The sequence below is a fragment of the Myotis lucifugus genome, unplaced genomic scaffold (assembly GCF_000147115.1).
Source record: "Myotis lucifugus unplaced genomic scaffold, Myoluc2.0 scaffold_7, whole genome shotgun sequence".
NCBI lineage: Eukaryota > Metazoa > Chordata > Mammalia > Chiroptera > Vespertilionidae > Myotis > Myotis lucifugus.
In genome coordinates, this window is record NW_005871055.1 from 18774346 (window position 1) to 18791185 (window position 16840).

Here is a 16840-nt window from a genome sequence, read left to right on the forward strand (position 1 = left end):
CATATGCTTTTGCCATATTTTTTCCTGCTCATGTATATACATAGGTGTTTCAAGTTATAGGTGTTTTTAATATATTATAAACACAAAGTGGTATTATATGTGTAAATATAAAGTGAACCTTATATAAGTAACACTAAGCTTAAGAAATAGAACATTATCCTAAGCCTGTTTGAAAGTGCACATACCTTTCTCCCCTTTCCAGCCCAGAGATTACCCCATCTTTAATTTTATGTTTATTGTGCTTTTACTTTACTTGAGTACTTTTTATATTTTACTGTGCTTGACTCCTTTGCTATTTATGTCTGTATTCCTAAAGGATTGCTTAGCTTCTGTGTTTTACATGAATAGTATTATTTATCATTTGTTTTGTCATTCAGTTTTATATTTGTAAGATAAATTTATTTGTATTTTATTTTGTAAAATTAGTTCATATTATTCACATACACAAAATTTATACATACCTATATATTTCTATGCAACCTGCTCTTTACATTGTGTAATGTATGACAGTAGTAAATAATTACATATAACATTTACTGAGTACTTACAATTAAAATGGACCAGGCACTATTCTAATGCCTTTACATATGTTGATCTATTTAATTCTCATAAAATATCCTATGACATAAGCACTATTATTACCCTCATCTTAATAAAAATATTCATGTATTAAGGTAATATAAAACTTGTCCAACTTCATTAAATAATGGCAAATTTATAAATAAAACTAAGATAATTTTACTAAGATACTGGTATACTCTACTGGGATGGAATGGGAGATGTGATCAGAGGTAGGGCGAGGATTCTGTTGTTCTGGTGCCACAGCCAATGTTTAAATATTCAGGGATTTTATAAACTGGTACTTAACAATTGCTACCTTGAACTTGAAATCAATCATGTTGGGAATATTTATATAACAGAAATAGAAATCTGCAAATGACCTAAATCAGGACCTCACTCTCCACTTTGTACAGTTCTTTCCCTGCACTCAACTGGTTAATGGGTTTCCCTGCCAGGCTGCTCTCAATGTTCAGTTTCTTCACCTAAAAAGTGGTTATACAATAGGTGTTCATTTTATAATAATTCATTAAATTGTACATTTATATCTTCTGTATAAGTGCTATTTTTTCACAGTGAAAAATATTTTTTTAAGAATACGTAATACCAAGTGTTGATAGGGAGGATAGGGTACTTTGTACTATTGGCAAAGTGGGGCAAAGATGTAGAAGGCAGTCTTGGAAAATGGGGAAGATATTTCTTTCTCAAGAATAAAAAGAGTGGATTATTTGAATGTTAATTTGCTTTCAGATATAATAATCTACATGTTAATTTTTGCTGAATAAATAAGAGATGTTAGAAATGACACATAAAGGGATTGTTGTTTTAAAACTTACAGAAGGGCTATATAAATCCTGGTTACATTAAGAAAAGTTTGATGTTTAAGGACTATCATGGTTCTAGCTACCTACCTTAAAGGTATAATTTAATTTTTGTATATTATATATATTACATGTGCTTATTGTATATTCTCATTTTTTAGTAATTAAATATTTGCAGTTAATTAATTTGAAATTTAGATATTATGATGTAATTAATATATATGTATCATTTTCATTTATTGACTCACAAGCATTTATTGAGAGTCCACTATAATATGTATTTGGTATATACAGGTGACAGAAGAAAAGACCTGCAAACAAATAATTACAATAGAGTGTTGCTTTTTCTATGTTTTGTTTTTTAAATGAAGACCAGTTTTAGGATGGAAGAAGTATTGAGAAACCTTGGATTTGAAGGGGAAAAGGGAACCAACCTATTAAGTTAATAGAAGTGGGAAAAAATATCTGTGTAACCACTTGATGATTATACATTTATCAATGTATAGTAATGTAATTTTTAAAAAGTAATTCTTTCCCTCAAATCTGACATTTAGTGAGTAATTTGAAATTGCTAAAACTCTGAAAAATTGATGTTTAGATTCTCTGATATAATTGAGATTATGCGGCATTAGTAGTAATAAATATTATAATTATAACAGATATAACTATTAAAGAATTCCATACTATCCTAACATTATTGCATTAAGCTTATTTAATATCATGACATTTTTTCCTGTTTTTCTTTTTTTTCTCCTTTTTGTCTTATTTCAGATGGTCCGCGGCCATCACAAAAAGAAATTATATCACTACGGGCATTTATGCTACTTTTTCTGAAACAGCTAATACTAAAGGTAAAATAATTTTATGTAATTCAGAATTACAATATATTAGATGAAAAGGAATTTTTGGTATAGTTTAAAATCATCGTAAAATTAGCACAAAAAATTCATGGATTGCTTTCAAAATTTTATAAATCTTAGTATTAACTTTTGTTGAATTTTACTTTTTGTTAACTACTCTTTGAGATCCTCTATATTAAGGGTTATAGCACAAAGGCAAGGAACATGTGAATATGAAACAAGAATAAAGATTTTATTCCAGAAAATTGTGTGTCCTCTTTTAATAAGGCTTAGATTGATGTATTTTATCAAAGTAGGATTTTTAAAAGATTAATATTTTTAAAATGGAAAATAAAGATAAAATTCTCAGTATTGTGAACTTTTATAGTAATTTGCATTATTTTTGAATTTTATTTAATTTTTAGTGATTTCATAATGGAAGGGAGAGGGAGAGATAGAAACATCAATGATGAGAGAGAATCATTGATTGGCTGCCTCCTGCATGCCCCCCCCCAGGTATGTGCCCTGACTAGGAATGGAACTTGACTTCCTGGTTTATAGGTCGATACTCAACCACTGAGCCACACTGGCAGGGGCAGTAATTTGCATTATTTTAAGAAAAGAGTATATGTTTAAAAATAGTGATTATTGATACAATAACATGATCAAAACATACTAACTCTTTGTAGGGAATGTCAATCAAATAGTAACAACTTTAGAGAATAGATATAAATTTCTAAATATTTATTTATTTAAACTGAAGTAATATAGTCTCTTGATTATGAAGTGTCTAGATATTTTAACTAAAACATTACTTCTTTTAAGTTTTTTAAAATTTCTTTAAAAATGCTCATTTTGCCGAAACCGGTTTGGCTCAGTGGATAGAGCGTCGGCCTGCGGACTGAAGGGTCCCAGGTTCGATTCCGGTCAAGGGCATGTACCTGGGTTGCGGGCACATCCCCAGTAGGAGATGTGCAGGAGGCAGCTGATCGATGTTTCTCTCTCATCGATGTTTCTAACTCTCTATCTCTCTCCCTTCCTCTGTAAAAAATCAATAAAAAAATATATTAAAAAAATAAATAAATAAAATAGTGAGCTGTTCAGATTCAGACTCTCTTATAAAAAAAATGCTCATTTTGATGCCTTTAATTAAAGTTTTAATTTTAGATTTAACTTAATACTGTTTTTAAACATTAGGATCGAGGGGTCAAAGAAGATGAACTTCAGAGTATATTAAATTACCTACTTACAATGCATGAGGTAGGACATGGTCTGGGTCTTCTATTTTAATTATTTTATTCAAAGCATAGCATAAAGTTTTAACTAAAGAAATTTTGGTTATTCTTATGCAGGATGAAAATATTCATGATGTGTTACAGTTACTAGTGGCTTTAATGTCAGAACATCCAGCCTCAATGATACCAGCATTTGATCAAAGAAATGGAATAAGGTATGAGAATAATATTAGTATTTTAATAGACTTTAATTGAGTACAGTTGTGCTTTCTAGAATGGACCCTATTCTATGAACTTTTGAATAAATATAGCAGTCTTACTCATTAAAAGGAAATAAATGGAGGAAGCTGCTATATAACCTCCAAAACTTAACTGATGAGGTGTATAGAAAATGGATCTCAGGTCTCAAGAAGAGTAATTAAATCATTACTATACTGGAGAGTATTATTCTAAGAAATAAGCCAGTCAGAGAAAGACAAGTATCACATGATGTTACTTATATGTAGAATCTAATGAACAAAAATAAACTGATGAACAAAATAGATCCAGAGACATAGAACCACGAAACAGACTGTGGAATCTCAGATGGAAGGGGGTGGAGGGACAGAAAGAGATTAACCAAAGAACTATCTATATATATAAAAGCCTAAGTGACCATTCAACTGTTCAACCGGTAGCTATGATGCGCACTGACCACCAGGGAGCATGTGCTCCGACTGATAGGTTAGCTTGCTGCTGGGGTCTCGCCAATAGGGACAGGGCAAGACGGGCCGGACACACCCTGGAGCCCTCTCTCAGTCCCTCCCCACCCGGCCAACCTACCGTGGTCCCTCCCCAGTTAGCTGGCCCTGATCGGCCCCAATCAGGACTGGGTGACATGGGCCGGACACACCCTGGAGCCCTCCCATGGTCCCTCCCCGGCCCCAATCGTGCACCGGTAGAGTCCCTCAGCCTGGCCTGTGCCCTCTCACAAGCTGTGACCCCTCAGGGGATGTCCGCAGGCCAGGTCGAGGGACCCCACTGGTGCAAGGATGCACAGGGCCTCTAGTACGCATATATGCATAACCCATGGACACAGACCATAGTGCAGTGAAGGCCTGGGAGTGGGTGAGGGGTTCAGTGGGTGGAATTAAGGCGACATCTGTAATACAACAATAAAGATAAATTTTAAAAAATAAAGATATTTCAAGAAGTGGGAAGAGCAACTTGTTTTTTGCAGGAAAATGAGAGTATGGTATAATTCAGCCAAAGAGAGCACAAGAAAATTAATGAGTTTAGGATCAAGAGCTAGAATAATGGCCAGGATTGGAAGGTCCATAGAATGCTAAATTTAGATTTTGTTCTGTTGTTGATGAAAATTAACGAATTTTTAATGGGGAACTTATTTGCTCAGATTTCCATTTTGTAAAATATAGTCAACTGTGTGGAAAAGATTTGGAGAGGGACAAAATTGTAGTGAGATCATTAGAGCAATTATTTTATTCATCAGTGTTAGGGATGATGAGTTAGGGCAAAGGCAGTGCAATGGCAATAATATAGATGAAAAATGTTTTAGAGCAAGAGGACAAAGTAAAGGACTTTGAAGATTAACTTTATTTATGAAGATTGTAAAGTAATTATGTAAACAAGTGACACATAGTTTTTTGTTAATATATTTTTGAAGGTCAAGTTTAAATAAAAATTAATAAAATGTGCTAATTTTTTCTTTTTTCCAAGAATTTGAAATCCTGAGTAGTATTTTATTTTTTATGTATGTGTCGTTTAATTGTAAAGGATACAGTACTTATATTTTCAGTATTTGTACAAGTTTAAAAGATCATTGGTTTTTATATTTTTAGAGTAATCTACAAATTATTGGCTTCAAAAAGTGAAAGTATTTGGGTTCAAGCTCTGAAGGTTTTGGGATACTTTCTGAAGCATTTAGGTCACAAGTAAGTAGAAGTTTTTTTATAATGAATTAATAGAAATGTCTACTGAAATTGTATTTTTACTCCTTTTGTATCTAATTTTACATGCAATCTGACTGGAATAATCTTACAATGGAAAATAGCTTCTTATGGTAAAAGTTGCAAAAATGTTTTATAAAACAATATTTATTAATAGTAGATTATAGAACAAAGATCACAATTTCAGTAACATAGTGTATTCCTATATGCTTGCTGAAAAATATTGTTCATTTTAAGGATAATAATAAAATATTTCATCAAATAAAGTAAAGCACATATGGATAAGATTTCAATGAAAATTTACTTGACACAGGGAATATCATGTATATTGAAATTTCCTTAGAGCTATTTCTTTGCTTACATGCTAAGTCAGATTTTATTATTTGTTACATTGGGCTTTACTGGCATTGGGCTTATTGATCAGTTTTGTGATTTAAAACTCCTAAAATATCTTTTTTCCCCAAAGTCCAGAAGTCAGCTACTTTAAAAGTCACCTGCTGGTATAAGTTTTTTTATACTGTTTTGACCACTGCATGATTACTCTTTTTTTAAATCCATTTTCTATGCAAATGAGCCACCCAAAATTAGTGCTTTTATTGAAATATTGCTACGTAGGATTCCTCTTAGAACCTTACTGTTGGCAGTTCTTTTTAGTGTTTAAATTTACCAAGAGTTTACTGATAACACTGATGAAAACTGCACAAAATCCAGGTAAAAGATATTATTTTCGTTTTGGTATCAAAACAATAGTTAAGTATGGGAGAATAAAGATAGCAATGATATGAAGACTGATTCAGTGAAACCAGATGGTAGGAAAGAGTTACCCATTTATGAGGGAACAGTATATAGATTACAGAAAGTGAGAAACATACGTACTTTAATATTAAGAGAAAAGGGTTGCTTATTTAAAGAAATTGATTAGGAGATATTAATAAAAGATTCTAACCAAGATGCATCTCTTAAAACTTGTAAAGAAAGCACATTTAAAAATATAGAAATGTGAAAAAATTGCTATTGAGTACATAATTGTGATTAGAAATTTTACCATAAGTTAAAAAAATAAGAAATAAATTATTTGCTTCTGAGGAAGGACAACTACTAAACAGAATTTCAAGAAGTTGGAAGAAATGGTAGGATAACATGGAAGTATTGAACCACGAGCTTACATAACTTTGGGGAAAAATTAAAAGAAAAAAACTTTCACACAAATAAAAATGAAATCAGAAGAAGCTCAAGGAAAATTAATTGTGTGGATAGCATACTAAGATACAGGGAAGATAAAATTGGAAACAGAGCAAATAATATGTATTAATAAGATTATACCAAGGATTACAGAGAAAATTATAGACGTAGAAAGCGCAGAAGTTCCAACAATAGCATAAATGGCGTTTTCAAGTAAGAAAATTGGGACACTGGACTAAACAAATATATACAGCTGTAATTGAGTGAAATCCTAATACAAGATTTTGCCATCTGTACCAAAGGTCATACTGTTTATCAGGGAAAATTTCTTGAATGATCGGCACAAAAGTATACTATTGGATTTAAATGTAAGTAAAGAATACTTTGCAGTTTGCAAATAAGGAGAAAAAATATATTGAGTCTTGCCTTAACTTTTCTACAACAACCTTCAATACAGGTAACGTAAAGCACCAACCATAAGGTATTGAAATGAAGAAAATGTGAGACAAAGGATACTTGAAGTAAAAAGGGTGCTGACAAACAATTTTTAACTACAAGTAATTGTGTTTTTCTGAATAATACTTTAGGAAATTTTGGGGGCAGGAAATGAAGTCCAGCCAGTTAGGCAGACTACAGCTAAGGACTATTGGAGAGCAATGCATTAATTTAACAGTAAAACAAAGATTAAAACAAATGTTCGAATTAGAGTTGCAGACCAGAATTTACTTTTTATATCATCTAATAATTTAGAAATGGTACAATTATAATAAATTGGGAAACGACTGAGGAAATATAGAAAGCGAAGTAGATTCAAAGAGTCAAATGATACCCATGTAAGCTGACAAATGAAATAGTAGAAATATAGGACTATTGGCTAAATTTGATGACAGAAGAGAGGAAAAATTAAGAATAAATATGATTATCATTGCTTATATTAGGAAAATACACTTTGTAAACATATAGAGGACCTCTGATTCCTTTATAGTTACAAAGATAAGCAGTTCAATAAAACTATGAAGCTTTCAAAATATTAAAGAGAAAAATTACAGTTCTATATTCAAGAAACATCCTAAAATCAAAGTGAATTAGAGAAATGCTGAAAATAAAAGGATGAGTAAAGGTATACCACATAAATACAAATGATAAAAAGAAGTAATCATGACTTAATAGTGGAAAAATTCTAAAAGACAAAAAGCAACAAACAATATAAAGATGGATACTTTAAATTATCAAAGGGTGAAACCTTCATGAAACAGAAATGAAAGGGGAAGTAGACAAATACTAAGTTTAAACATTAAAACAAACTTTAATTTATTGATCTTGGTTCAAAACAAGTGTAGAGAGAAAGTAATATAAATAATAACATAAATCTAATTAATATAGTTTGAACTCTGTGTCTTGTTAGTGAGGAATACGACTTTAAGTGTCCAAGGAGCAGATATAAAAATTTGAAGTGATGTAGTAGACATTAGAGAAAATTTTCAAGACAGAAACAAAACAGGAAAGATTAAGATTATCTTATTAATATGCAATAACATTAGAACATAGTAACAAAGTCTGGAACCAAAAAATCTACTTAGAAATTTAAAATTTATTAAACAATATTTGTGTCGAAGTGAAAATACACACTGAAATTACAGAAGTTTTAGAAAATAAGTTTAAAACATTATAATATATCTATATATCTATATATCTATATATCTATATATATAGACCTAGCTATATATCTTTTTAGTGGTCTTGAAAACATCCTTGAAGCTCATTTTTTGTTCTATAAATGAATAAAACCACTCTGCTTCCTCATTTGGTTTTAGACTAAGTGAGAGCAGATATAAAGTGGTTAATTATAGTATACTGCCATGTGATAATTTGAATAGTTAGCAAAAATGTAATAGGTACAATTTAACATATAGTTCTGATAAAATCAGAACATTTCTTATGTATGATAAAATATTGATCTTAAATAGTTGATATCAAATAAATGTGAAATATTGGCAGCATTCATACAATAATCTAATCATTACTTGTTCAAGATTTGAAACAAATACAACACCCAATTATTAGGGAGGAGAAAATAGGTATCATTACTTATAGGTGGTTTTATTACATACCTAAAAATCTATAAAGAATAACCTTTAAAACTGCTAAAAAATGAGATATTACCTAAACTCAGCATCTTAGTTATATATTGAGGAATTGATTGTCTAACAGAGAATCTGACTGGGGTTCAGAAATGAAGCTAAACTGATGTCTGTGTGGGTTGGTCCTTTGTAATAGATAGTATATAATTTATGTCAAGTGCCTGGAATACAGGTTGTGAGATAATCATATACTGTAATTGTTAACTGAACTAGAAATAGTTTTGGCATCTATCATTACAATTGAGAAGTTTGTTCCAAATAATATATGCTACAAATTCTCCCACCTGGAGATGGAACTTAAGTCTTCCCTTCATGAGTATTGGATAAATTTACTGCTTTCTTTCAAAGAATAATAAAACCTGGCAGTGATTTTCACTATTGATAGGGTAATATCAACAGTCATATACTTTACCTTTGTGTTATTCTTCTAAAACAGTGGTTCTCAACCTTCTTAATACCACGACCCTTTAATACAGTTCCTCATGTTGTGGTGACCCCCAACCATAAAATTATTTTCGTTGCTACTTCATAACTATAATTTTGCTACTGTTATGAATTGTAATGTAAATATCTGATATTCAGGATGTATTTAGGCGACCCCTGTGAAAGGGTCATTCAACCCCCAAAGGGGTCGCGACCCACAGGTTGAGAACCGCTGTTCTAAAAAATAAATAACCCTAATATAATCCAGAGAAAGCCTCATACAACCCCAAATTTTGAGATACATTCTATAAAACATTTGACCAGTCCTCCTCAAAACTGTTGAAGGGCATGGCAAACAAATAACAGGGTGTTCCCACAGATCAAAGGAGTATACTAGTTAGTAAGGATATATGATGATTAAATGAAAGCTGCTATCATGTATTGGATCCTGAATAGAAAGAGCACATGAAGGAAAACTGTTGAAATATGAATAAAATCTGTAGGTTAGTTGATAATATTATACCTCTGTTGATTTCTTAGTTTTCACATGTGTACTATGTTATGAAGAAGTTGGGTGACTACTAGGTAGGAACACTCTGTACTGTTGTTTAACTTTCTATAAAATGTAAAAGTTTCCAAAACAAAATACATGTATGTAAAATTTAGAGCCCTAACTTGGATATATGCTTAACTATTAAAATTAAATGTTGCTTCAGGGAGATGGCCTGATTATGGTTATCCTCAAAACAGAATTCTAAGAAATGGCTCAAATACATGTTCAAAATGTCCAAATTCTAAAGCTACAGGGTCAAGATGACAGAGTAGGTGATCTCTGTGCCCTCTACCTCCCACAACTGTATCAAAATCACAACTATATTATAGAACAGCCATTACTGAAACCACCTGAGGACTAACTGAAATGAATTTCTATAAGAAGACAAAGAAGCCACTTTGGAGACTGGTAGGAGAGATGGAGACATAGAACAGAGAGGTCACACACCCACAGTGTGGTGAGTAAGAATCAGAAGAGGTATATTGGCTGCATTGTTTTCACCTGAGAAATGAGTGGTCCCAGCCCCAAATGTAGCTCTTCAGACCAGACAAGCAGTGTTGGGAAGAGGAATCTTCATTATCGTCTGACTGAAAACCAGCAGGGATAGCATCTGAGTAAGTTTGAGGGCTGTTAGAGACCAAGTTGATTCTTTTGGGGGCCCACATATGGCCTCTCACTCACAAACTCACTCATTTTAAGCTTCAGTTCAGAGGCAGCAGCTTGAAAAGCACCAGAAACATAAATACAGGAAGGAACTGAATTGATTAACTTCAGCGTGAAGGCTGGAGAGGCAGGGGTTAGGGCAGCTTTCTTCAGGGACAGAAGTGCTGTCAGGCATCATTATTACTTTATCGAACTTTCCCCCCACCAAGCTTGCAGGCTCAAGCTGGGATCAAATCTGAGCTAACTTGTTCACCTTGTGTTGGTGATTTCCTGAGACCTGGCCCCACACAACTCATACACTGGGTTGAAACCTCTTTCAATGGCTTTTCCATACCAGCAGTCTGCCTGGGCTCATGCTGCAGACTTTCCCAAAATCTTTTAAAGGTCCACAAATCCCAAAGAAGCAACAGTTAGCCTGGCCATGCCCTCTACCTCTTTCTTGCTAAGCAGCTCCAAGCCAAGCACAAAGTGGCAACTAGTCTCAGCTTGCGTTGTAGATTCCACCAAGTGGTCCCAAGCCTTGCATAAATGGCAGCCAGCCTTAGCATGGAACAGAACTTCAACTAAGCAGTGACAAGCTTAGCAAAAGTGGCAGCTGGTCTCAGGTCACATCATGGTACCCACCAAAGGGCCCAAAGCTCTGTACTAGTGGCAGATGGCCTTGATTCATAGCATCGCCTCTCAGAAGTGCCTCCAAGACCAGCACAAGTGGCAACCAAATACAGATCACTTTCTAGCTCTTACCAAGCAGCCCCAAGGTGGACACAAGTGGCAGCTGACATTAGATTGCACTGTAGCCCTCCCAGAGGCTCCACTACAACACCACATGGTGGCTGGCATTTTACTACACTATAACACTACCACCCAGGTCCACAAATGACACATCTAAAAGGCAGATTCCATTGGCACCGAACCCTGTTAAAGTGACTCCTACTTATCAGGTCAGCACCCACAGAACATCTCGTCCACTATAGTAGCCCTCACAACCAGTAAGCTTGAAGGTCAGTTCTGCCCACTGATGTGCCAACAACAATCAAGGCTTACTTACAACAGGACGGCACATAGAACCCACACAAGGGACACTTCTGGAGCACCAGCTCAGGTGATCAGGGAGACTGTGCTACTGAGCCCCACTGGAAACCTACTATATATAGTCAGTTTGCTGAGCCTGAGAGAAATAACAGATATATATATTTAATACATAGAAATGAACACAGGGATGCAGCCAAAATGAGGAGACAAAGAAACATGTCTCAAATGAAAGAACAAGACAAAACTCCAGAAAAAGAATTAAATGAAATGAAGGCAGGCAGTGTACCTAATACAGATTTGAAAGCACTGGTTACAAGGATTCTCAGTGAATTTAGCGAAATAATAGATGAACTCAGTGAGAATTCCAACATAGAGACTAAAAATAAAAAAAGAGAAACATATAAAAGTACAGTCAGGAATGAATAATACTGAAATGAAGGATATATTAGAGGAAATCAGTATATCACATGGAGTAGAGTTTCTAGTCAATAATCTGGAAGACAAAGTAGCAGAAAACATTTAGTCAACACGGGAAAAGAAAAAGAATTTTAAAAAAATGAGGATAGAGGAAGGGGCCTCTGTGGCAACATCAAGCATATCAGCATTCGCATCATAGGGGTACCAAAAGGAGAAGAGAGAGGCCATTATCCCTGATGAACATAGTAGATGGAAAAATTCTCAACAAAATATTAGCAATTCAGATTCATCAATATATTAAAAAGCATATACACCATAGTCAAGTGAGAATTATTTCTAGGATGCAAGGTTGGTACAATATCCGCAAGTCAATTAATGGGATATACCTCATTAACAAAATGAAGTATAAAAATCATGCACTCATGTCAGTAGATTCAGAAAAAGTATTTTACTATATCCAACATCTGTATACAGTAAAAACTCATAGGAAAGTGGGGCTGTAGTGAACATGCCTCAATATTATAAAGGCTATATATGACATATGCAGCCAATATCATACTCAGTGGTGAAAAGTTGAAAGCTTTTTCTTTAAGATGAGGGGCAAAACTAGGATGTACACTTTCATCACCTAGCAACAGCAATCAGAAAATAAATAAAAGGCATTAGAATTTAAAGGAATAAATAAAACAGCCATTATTTGGAGATGATATACTATAGAGAGAGAATTCTAAAGATTTCACCAAAAACGCATTAGAACTAATAAATGGTTTCAGTATAGTTGCAGGATACTATATATATATTTAGAAATCACCAATAAACTACCAGATATTGAGAAAAGCCCATTTATAACTGCATCAAAAAGAATAAAATACCTAGGAATAAATTTAAGGAAGGTGGTAAAAAACCTGTACTTAGAAAACTATAAGATATTGAAGAAAGAAATTGAAAAAGGTACAAATGGAAGAATATCATGCTCATGGATAGGAAGGATTAACATAGCTAAAATGTCCGTACTACCTAAAGCAATTCTATAGATTCAATGCAATTCCTATCAAGGTACCAATAGTATATTTCACATAAGTAGAACAAATATTCCAAAAATTTATGTGGATCTATAAAAGATCCCAAATATTCACACTAGTCTTGGGAAAGAAGAGCAAAGTTGGAGGAATCATACTTCCTGATATCAAACTATACTACAAGACCATAGTAATAAAAACAGCATGGTATTGGCCTAAAAACAGACATATAGATTATTGGGACAAAATAGATAAATAAAGCCACACCTTTATAATCAGTTAATGTATGACAAAGTAGGCAATAATACACAATGGAGTTATAGACAGTCTCTTTAATAAATGGTAAACGTGCAAAAAAATAAACCAGACCACTTTTTTACACCATATGCAAGAATAAACTCAAAATGGATTAAAGGCTTAAAAGTAAACCCCAAACCATAAAACTTCTAATAGAAATCATAAGCAATATACTCTTTGTCATTGCTCTCAGTAATATGTTTTAGGATATGTCTTCTTGGTCAAGGGAAACAAAATGAAAAATAAACAAGGGGAAGTATATGAAACTAAAAAGTTTTGCATAGTGATGAATATCATCAAAAAAATGAAAAGCCATCCTACAGAATGGGAGAAAATATTCGCCAATGATGCATGCACTAGCGGTTAATACCCAAAATATATAAGGAACTGATACAACTTAACACCAAAAAATCCAAACAGTACAATTAAAAAAATGGGCAGAGGAAATAAGTAGGACTTTCTCCAAAAGGGACCTACAGATGATGAAAAGACATATGGAAAAATGCTCAAAGTTACTAGTCATCAGGGAAATGGAAATTAAAACCACAGTTAGGTATTGCCTTACATATCTCACAATGGCTATCATCAATAAATCAACAAACACTAATTGTTGGGGAGGATGTGGGCCAAAAAGAACCCTTGTGCACTGTAGATGGGATTGTAAATTGCTTCAGGTGCTATGGAAAACAATATGGAGATTGATCAAATAAATTAAAAATAAAACTATCATATGACCCAGCAATTCTACTTCTGGGTATTTACAGGAAGAAATTCAAAACAGCAATTCAAAAGATCCATGCACTCCTGTCTTCATTGCATCATTATTTATAGCCAAGATATGGCACAACCCAAGTATCCATTGATAGATGACTGGCTAAAGAAGGAGTGGTACATATATATTACTCAGCCATAAAAAAATAATGACATTTTGCCATTTGCAACAACATGGATGGGATCTAGAGGGTATTTATTATTCTAAGTGAAGTAAGTCAGATATAGAAAGACAAATGCTATATTATTTTACTATATGTAGAATATAAAAAACAACACAAGCAAAAATACAAGATAGAAGCAGACCTATAGATACAGAGAACAAATGAATGGCTGCCATATGAGAGTGGTTTGGGGGGATTGTGTGAAAAAGGTCAAAGGATTATCAAGTACAAATTGGTAGTTACAAAATAGTCTCAGGGATGCAAAGTATGGCGTAAAGGATGTAGTCAGTAATATTGTAGTAACTGTGTATGGTGTCAGGAGTGTACTGGACTTTGGGGTGGTCATTTTGTAAGTTATATAAATGTCTAATCACTGTGTTCTATACCTGAAACTATTTTAATATTGTATGTCAACTGTAATTGAAAATTTTTAAAAATAAATTTAAAATGCTCTATCATAATATAGCTATGATTATTTTGTTTTATAACAATTTAAAACACATGTTATTGAAATTTCACAGAGGAAATAAAAATTCTCAACCAAATATATTTGTCTAAAGTCTTAACTACAAACACTGTAATTTCTGGGTGAATTCTTTAATATGATCACACTATAAAATGTATTGTTGCTCTGGCCTGTGTGGCTCAGTTGGTTGGGCATCATCCCATGTGCGGTTTGATTCCAGGTCAGAGGACATACCTGGGTTGTAGACTCGATCCCTGGTAAGGGATGTGCAGGAGGTAACCAATCAATGTTATGCTCTTACACTGATGTTTCTCTTTCTCTCCCTCTCCCCTCCTTTCTCTCTTAAAATCAATAAAAAATAAATAAATAAAATGTATCGTTGATTGTTAAATGAATCAACTTGCTGTCTGTATTTGTTAGTTTTAGGCCTATGTAGACACTTGTTTAACTTAATGGTTTGTTTGTTTGTTTATTTTTGGACTAGTTGAAATTAGTTCAGTATTTTGGCACAGCCAGTTATCTATTAACAAAAAAGTAATGATGTAGATTCTGGGAGTATGACAGTTGTGATGAAGCTTTCTTCCCACCTACTCTCAACTCCAAGCTGTTTGGCTCTCTTAAGGCAAATGTTGGTTCCTGTGTGCTCCTCGGTACGAAAGAGTTTTGGTGTTCAATTGGGGTAGTAGCAAAGAAAACAAGACAACTGGTGAGGAATTTTCTCTCCCATGGGAATCACAAGCAGCTGAAGAAGTATGGTAGAGGGCTAAGGTAAAGACTAAAACAGAAAATCTTGAGAGGTGTTTTACTCTCAGAGATCTCTGGTCCCCAGTTTGTCTCCTCTACTTCCTTCCCTTCCCCAGGAATGTTATTGTTAGCTTCTGTGTAAGTGACACCAAAAAGAAGCTGTGATGTACCTGAAATGATGGGATGAATCTTCCCTAACCGTCAAGTGATATTGGAGTGCTAGCATGTTGGCTCCAGGGTTTACAGCAGGCTAAGTTTTATACTGCCGGTCACTGTGTTTACAGGGCCTTTTGCCTTAACACACCCGCAGGGATCCCATCATGTAACATTTACAACAGTGAGATCTGACTTGAATTGTGTAAAATTGAAATAACTCACTAAGGGGGCCTAGCATCCAGAGACAGAAGAAAAGAAAGAATCATCAAACTATGCACTCAATGAAATATAACTAGTGGTGAAGGCTATGGTGGTACCTTTGAATTTTATTTTTAAAAACAGGATTTGAGCCCTAGCTGGTTTGGCTCAGTGGATAGAGTGTTGGCCTGCGGATTGAAGGGTCCCAGGTTCGATTCCAGACAGGGCCACATGCCTGGGTTGTGGGCTTGATCCCCAGTAGGGGGTGTGCAGGAGGCAGCTCATCAGTGATTCTCTCTCATCATTGATGTTTCTCTTTCTCTCCTCCTTTTCTCTCTGAAATCAATAAAAAAATAAAAATACATATTTTAAAAACAAAACAGGATTTGAGGTTCAAGTAGGGCACCAAGGTCATATTCTGCTTCTTTAGCCTAACTGCAATTCACTCAAATAGTGTGGTGGAAGATCTAAAAGTGTTTATCAAAAATACAAAGTGAGAGAAAAGATAAAATTGTAGAAAACAGGTGATTGAGTGTGTGACGAATATGAATTATTGGAGAAAAATAATGAGCAAAACATGATATCCTGAAACACTTTGTACTACTAAAAACTTAGAAATGCTGGATAAAATAAGCCATGCCTTATTTTAGAAGTATAGCTGACCACACAAACAGGAAATCCTCATATGCCAAAAAATGAAGATTAATCATAATAGGAGAAATTATTCTTAAGAATCAAGGTAATATTAAAAGAAACTATGAAGCTTAAAAAATTATCAAATGTAGCTTTTGGAGTGAAAGGTTAGTGATTAAAATTAACAACTCCATGGACATATTAAATAGATTCATAACACTTAAGAAATAATTGGTGAACTTGAAGTTAGAAATGAAGTAATGACCTAGAATATAGCACTAAAAGAGGAAACAAGAGTTGAAAACTAGGAAATGAAGCTGAGAGATATGGAGAAAGAATGAATGGTTTCATAGAGCAAAATGCTGAGGAATAAATTTAACCAAGGGAGTAAATGATGTGTACACTGAAAGCTATAAAAATTGGATAAGAAATTTGAAGAAGATGCAAATAAATGGAAAGATACTCTATTTTCATAGATAGATGAACTGTTGTTAACATGTTCATACTACCTAAAATGATCCACAGATTGAATGTAATTCCTTTCAAACTTGCAATGGCATTTTAAATAGAACAAACAATCCT

The 16840-nt window shown here is 33.7% G+C and overlaps 1 protein-coding gene across 1 annotated transcript in view; it reads left to right on the forward strand.

Moving 5' to 3' along the window:
* The window catches only part of NBEA (neurobeachin), a 928080-nt gene that overhangs the window by 216622 nt on the left and 694618 nt on the right, over positions 1–16840 (forward strand). The window contains exons 14-17 of the mRNA XM_006083617.3: positions 2151–2230; positions 3416–3478; positions 3571–3668; positions 5292–5384. Of these exons, the coding sequence (XP_006083679.1) occupies positions 2151–2230; positions 3416–3478; positions 3571–3668; positions 5292–5384 (334 nt within the window). The remainder of the gene's footprint in view (positions 1–2150; positions 2231–3415; positions 3479–3570; positions 3669–5291; positions 5385–16840) is intronic.